This window comes from Chrysochloris asiatica, unplaced genomic scaffold (genome assembly GCF_000296735.1).
Source record: "Chrysochloris asiatica unplaced genomic scaffold, ChrAsi1.0 scaffold00040, whole genome shotgun sequence".
Classification (NCBI taxonomy): domain Eukaryota; kingdom Metazoa; phylum Chordata; class Mammalia; order Afrosoricida; family Chrysochloridae; genus Chrysochloris; species Chrysochloris asiatica.
In genome coordinates this window covers 17,006,864-17,015,851 of record NW_006408558.1, presented here as the reverse complement: position 1 = coordinate 17,015,851, position 8,988 = coordinate 17,006,864, and the positions used below count along the sequence as shown (strand labels likewise).

General features: G+C 50.5%; 1 protein-coding gene across 1 annotated transcript in view; it reads left to right on the top strand.

Annotated features, from left to right (window-relative positions):
- Positions 1–1,465: 1,465 nt before the first annotated feature.
- The window catches only part of LRP5 (low density lipoprotein receptor-related protein 5), an 84,539-nt gene continuing 77,016 nt past the window's right edge, over positions 1,466–8,988 (top strand). The window contains exons 1-2 of the mRNA XM_006860833.1: positions 1,466–1,874; positions 7,618–7,815. Of these exons, the coding sequence (XP_006860895.1) occupies positions 7,622–7,815 (194 nt within the window). The 5' untranslated portion in view covers positions 1,466–1,874; positions 7,618–7,621. The remainder of the gene's footprint in view (positions 1,875–7,617; positions 7,816–8,988) is intronic.

The window sequence follows — 8,988 nt, the reverse complement described above, 5'->3', positions numbered from 1 at the left end:
CACTGACCACGCTTCAGCCAGTGGTTCTGTCCTGGGCAGTGGTGACCTGGGCCCCATCATGGGACAGCTCTGGTCTTGCTGCTTTGGTCAGGCTGGTGAAGAGCCTCCCCGTCCTGCTGGTCTGGAATCCCAGGGGCACACCTGGGCCTCTCCAGTCCTCACCTCTTCATTGACTTGGGGGAGGGTGCTTACTGGACTGTCTTGGGATGAGGTCTGATGGTGTCCTGTAGGGTGATGGGCTCAAGGCCCATTTGAGTTCTCATTTGTGGAAGCAAGATCCCTGCTCTGTTTGGGTGGGAACTCAGAAAGGCTGAGGGGCCTGCGCTGTTCGGGTGGGTGGGTGAAAACAGTTCGGTGCAGGGATGTGGGGTAGAGAGGAGAGGGTGAGGTAAGCGGCTGGGCAGTGGCACAGGGAGCTATTGAAGGTATTTGAGTTGAGGAGGAGCACTCCAGAGTGATCCGTGAAGATTGTTCATTGTAGGTAGTGACTAAGGTTAGGGTTGGGGTAGAGAAGGGGTGAGGGGCCTGAGTTCGGACACACACATCCCGTTGTGATTGAGTTGTTCTGACTCATGACCACCCCACAGTCCCGAGTAGAACTGCCCCATAGGGTTCCCAAGGTTGTCTTCTCCATAGAAAGCCTTTGGGTGACGCTGTAGGATAAGTGCTGGATTACAAACCACAAGGTCAGCAGGTCAAGCCCACCAGTCCCTCTAGGAAGCCCCATGAGTCAGAACTGAGTCAACGGCACACAACCAAAACGGCCGTCTCTACAGGAGTGAATGCTGCATCTTTTTCCTTCATATTGATTGGTGGGTTCAAACCTCTGACCTTCCAGTTAGCAGTCAAGCACTTAACCACTGCATCACCACGGTTCCTGAGAGAGACCTGACCATATCATTGTGTCCAGTCGGCACTGACTCATAACCACTCTCAAGGACAGAGCAGAACTGCCCCACCGGGTTTCCAAGTCTGTCGTCTTTATAGACACCACTGCCACATCTTTGTCCCTTGGAACGGCTGGGAGTTCAATCCGCCAGCCTTCCATTAGTTGCTGAGTGCTTAACCACTGCATCACCAGGGCTGTGTGAGAGTGGCCAGTGGTCAGGAATCTGGAAGCTGTGTTTGACCGGTGGCTCGGACACACCTCTCAAAGCCTCACCCCTTGGCTTGGCCTCTGCCCGCCTGTATGGCCAGGACTGCCCTCCCTGTCCCCATTGTGAGGAGAGATGATACATTCCGCCCTGGTCTCAGGGAGGGATTGATCTGCTTGGGTATGAGTTATAACAGATGGTGACCATGGTGACTTTAGCAAATAATCAGAGGGTCTGCCGTGTTTGGGGAGCCCTTGAGTGTGCTCGGTGTGATCCCTGAGGGCCAACTTCCTGGCAACGTCTTGGGGAGTGGACAGTTGGGTGGGTGAGCAGTACCCAGAATGGCATGACTGGTGTTCTCAACATGCCCTGTACCCCCACAGCCTCACCTCTCCTGCTGTTTGCTAACCGTCGGGATGTGCGGCTGGTGGACGCTGGTGGTGTCAAGCTGGAATCCATCATCGTGGTCAGTGGACTGGAGGACGCGGCCGCCGTGGACTTCCAGTTCTCCAAGGGAGCTGTGTACTGGACAGACGTGAGCGAGGAGGCTATTAAGCAGACTTTCCTGAATCAGACGGGGGCCACTGTGCAGAACGTGGTCATCTCGGGCCTGGTCTCTCCCGATGGCCTGGCCTGCGACTGGGTCGGTAAGAAGCTGTACTGGACGGACTCGGAGACCAACCGCATCGAGGTGGCCAACCTCAATGGGACGTCACGTAAAGTGCTCTTCTGGCAGGATCTGGACCAGCCGCGGGCCATCGCGCTGGACCCCGCCCACGGGTGAGTCAAGGCCCCTCTGTCACAGGTCCCCTGGGTGGGGTGTGGGAAGCATGGGAGGCCCTGGGTCCCCTTTTGAATTTGTTACAGCTCCTGTTCATTTTTCTCCAAAAACGTGGCAATCTTGAGATGAACTCACCTTTCCAAATGTGATGCTGTCAAGAATGATTTTCCTTCGATATTCTATGCTTCATTTTTAAAAATTCATTTTGTTATTGCTGTTGGGAATGTTCACATCAGAACACACCACCAATTCAATAGTTCTGCGTTTACAGCGCAGTGAGAATGAGCCCATTATTGGTCATCTGCCCATCTCACCTTCTCTGAGTTGCCCCACCCTCAGTAGCATCAGCTCGCAGCCCCCCAGTGCCTTGTCACTGTGTTTCACTGCCAACCTTGCCACCACATCTGAGGCACCTGAGGTAGCCGTCTAGGCTAAGGTATTGGCTGTCTTAATGCATATGTGATGAGCAAGACTCACCCACAGGTGGACGTTTGCACCTACCTCCCAGTTTTTCTTATATTTGTGGAGGTGAAATTCACACTGCACTCAGACATGCGCTTCCTAACTGCATGGTTGGAGATGGGCGGGCAGAGCTAGTGACCTGCCTGTCTGGAAATGGGATACTCTTGGGGAAATGAGGATCAAGTGGCTTGTTTCTCCTGCTGGCTCCCAAAGTGCTTCGTGGGGCCCCTTGGCCCTGAGCATTCACTAGGGGGCAGTAAGTCAGAATGGAGTTAACAGCCTCGGGAACTGTGTGTTAGATGTTGGAGGTATGGCCGTGTCTCCGCCCTCGTGATTCATACGATGTACTGGGGCAGACACCGTGTATGAATTAGCAGGGAGGTGGAGGCCATGCCCTTGAGTGGCGTACCTTGGAGGAGAATGAGTCAGGGTGGGAAGGCAGGGCACGGGGCTTCCGATTGTAGGTCAGGAATCTGGGCTGGCCTCTGGCTGAATTTTGAGCAGAGATCTGAAGCAGAGTGAAGTGAAGGCTGTGGCTGTTTGGGAGATGAACTTTGCAAGCAGTGGGGAGAGCACAATAAATGTTGATGTTGTTATAATAAAAATGCCTCCCGCCTCCGCTTGAAACCCGCACGCACTGTGTCTGCGCACAACTTTGTCTCTCCCGTCCACTCTCCCGAGGGCTCTGCCTGCCATCATCAGGCAGTGCGGCCTCTGTTGGGCCCTGGCTTTTCTTAGAGACGCCCTGGTGGCGCAGCGGTTAAGTGGACCGTGTGAACTAAAGTTGGTGGTTTGAACCTACCAGCAGCTCAGCAGGAAAAAAACTAAACAAAACCTAGCAATCTTCTCCTGTGAAGCTTTCAGCACAGGAAACTGTCCTGTGGGGTTGCTCTGAGTTGGAATCGATCTAACGGCAGTGGGTTTGGATTGAGGGTTTTCTTATTAAATATTTGAAATGGAGCCATTTTGCTCCAGCCTCTGAATGTTCCCCAGGACCACACCCCTGCAGTGAGGCTGACTTGGGTGGAAATACCCTCCCCGGTCTGATAGACCCGAATGGGAACATGGTGGTGCCTAGTCTCCTAGTCACTACCTTGCATGGAGGTGATGACGTGAACACTGGTCCCCAGATTCACTCCAGTGTGGCTGTGTTTGGGAGTTTCCTGCTCCCTGCCTTCTGAGACCCCAGCTGGCCATCCGAGTTTGAGTGGGTGTGTACATCTGTATGTGTGTCCATGTGTATAATATATGTGTGTATATGTCTGTGTGTGTGCCTCTGTATATATGGGGGTTCAAAAGTTAATGGAAAATGGGATTAAAAGATCCTGGAATTTTTCCGCAATCTTTTTTTTTTCTTTCCCTTCGTTTTGTTTTGATTATAGCATGTTTGCTTAATTTACACCAAGCAGAAAAGAAGCTGGGTCTTGCTTTGATCCAAACATGGATGTTTTAAAGGTTGTACACAATATTTGTTAAAAAAAAAAAACAAAACATGTAAAAATACCTTTTTAGAAGCTTCTATAAGAAAGAAAATACAAAGTTTAACCCCATAACTTTCCACGAACTTTTTGAAGCCCCCTTGTGTGTGGTGTGTGTGTGTGTGTGTCTCTGTATTGCATGTGTTGTAGCTCTGTTTGTCTACACATGTGTCGTCTGTGTCTGTGTGTTGTGTCTGTCTGTGTGTATATCTATGCATGTCTGTTGGTGTGTCTCATCCCCATTCATGCTGACCCCTAACTGGACGATGGCCATGGGGCACTCTTGGCGAGCTCTGTGAGTCGTAAGTGGGATAATGGAGAGGAAGTTTGTCTCTCCTCCTAGCCGCAGGGGGCTTACAGGGAATTGGCATATCTTCCTCTGCTGTCCCCCACAGGGATCCCTCCCAAGCCACTGCTAGGAAACAGGGTTCCAGTGTGTGACCACTGCCCAGTGGCCTCCACCGGGTGCAGCCTCAGCAGTGTGGACAGCAGAGAGCCTGCTTGCTGGCTGGGGAGGGTATCAGGGTGCCCAGGTGGTGGCGCAGGGCCAATGTTGGGGATGACCCGGAGCCTCACACAGCCTTGCCGGAGCTGCAGTTGCTCTTGGGGTACCAATGAAAGCCAGAGTGAAACCCCACCCCCCCCCTTCAAAAAGCAAAATGTCCCTTCCCTAAAATAACAAGCAACCCTAACCACGACCAGCCCTCTGCATGAATTCCAGGAGGCAGCTATTTTTCGGAAGTGGATTTCCTCCATGGAACTTGGCCGGGCCCACGGCTCCGTCTCTGCTCTAGAGAGCACGTCCACGCCAGCTGGCCACTGCTCCCGGGCTGGTTCGCAGCCTCCCATTTAAGGAGAGCCTCGACCTCTGTTATGAAACACGAGGAAGGAATTTGAGTTATGCTCTGCGAGGGGGGGCCCTGACCTTTCCCGCTGGCCACAGGAGCCATCGTGGAGGGCATGTGTGGCTCTCAGTGGGGTCTTGTTCTCTTGCTACTTTGTCGGATTGCAGTTCGGAGGGTTTGGGGCTGGTAGGCAGGCTGTGGGCCCTGGGCTGTCAGGGGACACCCATGACACCCTGACGAAGACAGACATCATGTGCCAGGCTGTCACACTCACCCCACACTGCTTCTGGGCTGTCACGAAGTGTCATGACCCAGGCAGGTCAGCCTTTTTCAGCCTCAGGTTCCTGATGGCAGTGAGACTGTGGGAGAAAGGGAGGAGGGTGCCCCTCCAGGGAAGAGCAGGCACCACCCCCTTTTCTGCAGAGAAGATCAAATAGGTTGGCTGCCTCTTGGGACGGAATTGAAATGAGAACCTGCAGCTTGAGCCACGTTGGCTGGTGGCTTCTCCTCTGTCCCTGCAGGCCTGGCCAGCAACCTCCAGCCACACATTGCAGGGCCTGGCCGGTGGAGGATGGAGGATCGGGTCTGGTTCCAGGGCATGGACAGCAGGTGGAACCTGCCTCCCAGATACCTGTGCCCTCACATGTCACATGTTTTCTCCATTCACTCTGTCCTGGTCTGTTGACAATAGATCAAAACAGAGAGGCTCTGGGTCCTTTAACGTGGACGTGGGAGTCATGTTCCTCATTAAAAATGTGAGACCCTGCTTAAGTGAAAGGAAGCCCCCCTCGGCCCCCTGGCACAAGCCCACTGCCCAGGGTAATTGCTGTCATGGTTACGTCTGTGTATGCAGGTGATGTACAACAAGAGGGAGGCTAGCAGGGGAAAGATGACGGTTGTTGTTGTTGTTAGGTGTCATTGAGTCAGTACCGACTCATAGCGACCCTACACACAACAAAATGAAACACTGCCCGGTCCTGGACCAGCCTCACAATTGTTTCCATGCTTGATTGAGCCCACTGATGCTGCCATATTGCCAGTCCATCTTGCTGGGGGTCTTCCTCTTTTTCTCAAAGGTGGGACTGTAAGAGTTAAAGTGAAGAGGGGAGGGGGGTAAATAGTGTGAACTGCTGGTCCCCAGAGGAGATTGCAGTCATTATAATGTAGCAAAGTATGTGACTGGTTGAATGTAAAACTGATGATCTGCTCTGTAAACCTTCACTCAATTCACAATAAAAAGTTTTAAAAAATCTAATCATGATAGTAAAAAGATCAGTGGTTGCCAGGGGCTCTGGGTATGATTAAGTGGATCATGGGATATTTTAAAGATAGTAAAATTATTCTGTATGATGTTGTAATCGTAGCTATACAAAGTCATGTATTTCTCAGACTCACAGGATCGTACTACACAGTGAACAGTCATATAAGCTAGTAGCCAACTTTGTTGTTGTCCGATTACAATGCCTAGCGACGCTATAGGACGGAGCAGAACTGCCCTATAGGATTTCCGAGGCTATGGCACTATGGATTAATGCACCACACTGCAAAGCTGTTTGAACTGCAAGGTTGGCAGTTCAAGCTCACCAGCTGCTACTAGAAAACCCTGTACGGGGTTGCTGTGGTTCGGAGCCTACTCAATGGCACTTCATAACAACTACAACAACAACTATTGATAGGAACAGACTGGCACATCTTTCCATTCTGGAGCAGCTGGTGGATTCAAACCGCCTGCCTTCCAGTTAGCAACTGAGCACTTAAACAGTGTACCACCAGGACTTCCGGTGGTGCTGTGGGATAAAAGCACTGGATGACAAGGTCAGTTTGAACTGCAAGGTCGGTGGTTCAAATTTACCAGCTGCTCCTTGGAAACCCTATACAGGGTCGCTATGGGTCGGAATCGACTCGACGGCACTCAACAACAACAACAGTATGAGTCCTGGTGTGGCGCTGCAGGATAAGCACTTGACTGCTAGCCAAAAGGTCGGCAGTTCAAACCCACCAGTCACTCCTTGGAAGCCCTATGCAGAGTTTCTCTGAGTAGGAACCAAAGGGCATTTAACAAGAATGACTGTGGACTTGAGTTAAGAACAGTGCATCTGTATTGGGCCATCTGTTGTAACCAGTATATGACACGAATGCTACGTACGAGGAGACGCCATGTCAGGGGAAGACGGGGTGTATACAGAGTTTTCTGTTCCCTTTGTTCAATTTTTCCGTAAACCTCAAACTGCTCTAAAAACATCATCAATTGCTTACATAAATGAATAAATAAATAAAATAGCAAACAAGGTTAATACTAGTCTAAGATAAAGGGGAGGTGTCCAGAAATACACATGGAGTCTTCAAAATGTTTGTGGAAGAATTCCATTATTTTAATTCCATTTTTCCATGCTCTTTTTGAAGCCTCCTGGTCCTGTGAAATGAGAACAAGTTGAATTTGGGTGGTCAATGAGGCTTTCTGCTTCCGTAAAGATTTACAGCCTCAGAAACACTGTACTGGGTGGCTATGATTAGGAACCGACTCCACAGACCACAACACAACAACAACAACAACAATGTTCTTTAAAAATTGACATAATCCCCCATCAAAAAAAAAAAAAAATGCTAAAGAGGATAGAGAGAAACACTGTTAACTGATGATATATGGAGGGGATAATAATCAATGTAATGAAACAAGCTATATGAATGGTTGAATGTGAAGCTGATGATGTGTCCTGTAAACTTTCACTCAATCCAAAATAAAAACATTTAATTAAAAAAAAAAAACAATTGACATATTACTCAATGCCTAGGAACAAATCTCAAGCGATACCTCAAACCCTAAACTCTGGTTTTCCTCCCTGGGTGGGGTTTTAGACCTGATTTTTTTACTGTGTTTGGTGTGGGGTCAGCAGAAAACAAATCCAGAAAGCAGGCCTGTGAATTTTTCTTGCTCTTGGCCCTGCCATCCTCACCAGGTACATGTACTGGACAGATTGGGGTGAGACGCCCCGGATCGAGCGGGCAGGCATGGATGGCAGCACCCGGAAAATCATTGTGGATTCGGACATTTACTGGCCCAACGGCTTAACCATTGACCTGGAAGAACAGAAGCTGTACTGGGCCGATGCCAAACTCAGCTTCATTCACCGTGCCAACCTGGATGGCTCGTTCCGGTGAGTTCTTGCCCCGGTGGGGGACCCCTCCCCCAGCTCTGCTGCATCCCAGCTGCCACCTGTGCCATATTCGGTCTGGTTACCCTTCATACATGCCCATAGACCCTTCTCTGAAGCCCTTGGGGCCTGATGTGTCCTGGAATTCAGACCTTTCGATACACAGTGTGTCTGACAGCACACAGCATTGTGCTTGGTGCACCATCTAGAGTCTATCACATGACTGTTTCTCTACCAAAATGTCTGAGTCTTCGTTCTAGACAGACAGACAACTGCTGAGTTGACACCAACTCATGGTAACCTCATGTACTTTGGATGTGTTATCAGGAGGGGCTGGTCCCTGGAGCGTAGGTCATCATGCTTGGTAAAGTGGAGGGTCAGCAAAGAAGAAGACCCCTAATGAGATGGATTGGCACAGTGTCAGCCACAGTGGGCTCAAACATAGCAATAGTTGTGAGGATGGAGCAGGATTGGGCAGGGTTTCTTTCTGTTGTATTTAGGGTCACTGCTGAGTGTTGACAGCCCCTCACAAGGGTGACAACATGGTGACCTTGTGCACAACAGAGCCAGTCGTGCCTGGTTCTTGGTCATCCTCGTGAGTCCGTCACTGAGGCAAATGTGCTGGTCCTTCTCATGGATGGTCTTCCTCACTCCCTACCTCATCACTCATGATGATTTTGTCCATAGCAGATGATTCAGACAGTGTCCTGCTGGTGTCCACACGGTTATCACTGGCTAATACTCAAAAGTGGATCACCAGACCTGTCTTCTTAGTCTCCTCTGAGATCTGTCCACCAGGGCAACACTGCTGATATCTGAAATACCAGTAGCGTAGTTTCCAGATCACAGCAATACGCAAGCCACCCCAATACCGCACACTGACAGACGGGCAGGAGTCTTCATTCTGAGTGGGATAGAAAATAGTCTTCCATGCACGCAGCCACCACATGAGCTGCAAAAATGATTTCAATGTTCTGAGGTTTTTGGCTTCAGAATTGCGGATAAGGGGTTGTGGGTCTAAAGCCCAAGAGCCCCGACTCTAACGTCCCGTCTCTGCTGTGCAGCATCGTAGGGCAGGAGCTGGCTTATCACTGTGTTTCCTAGGGTTGCTGGAGGAGCCTGCCTGCAGCAGGTGCTCAGCAAACCGGATGCACGGATGGATGGATGGATGGGTGG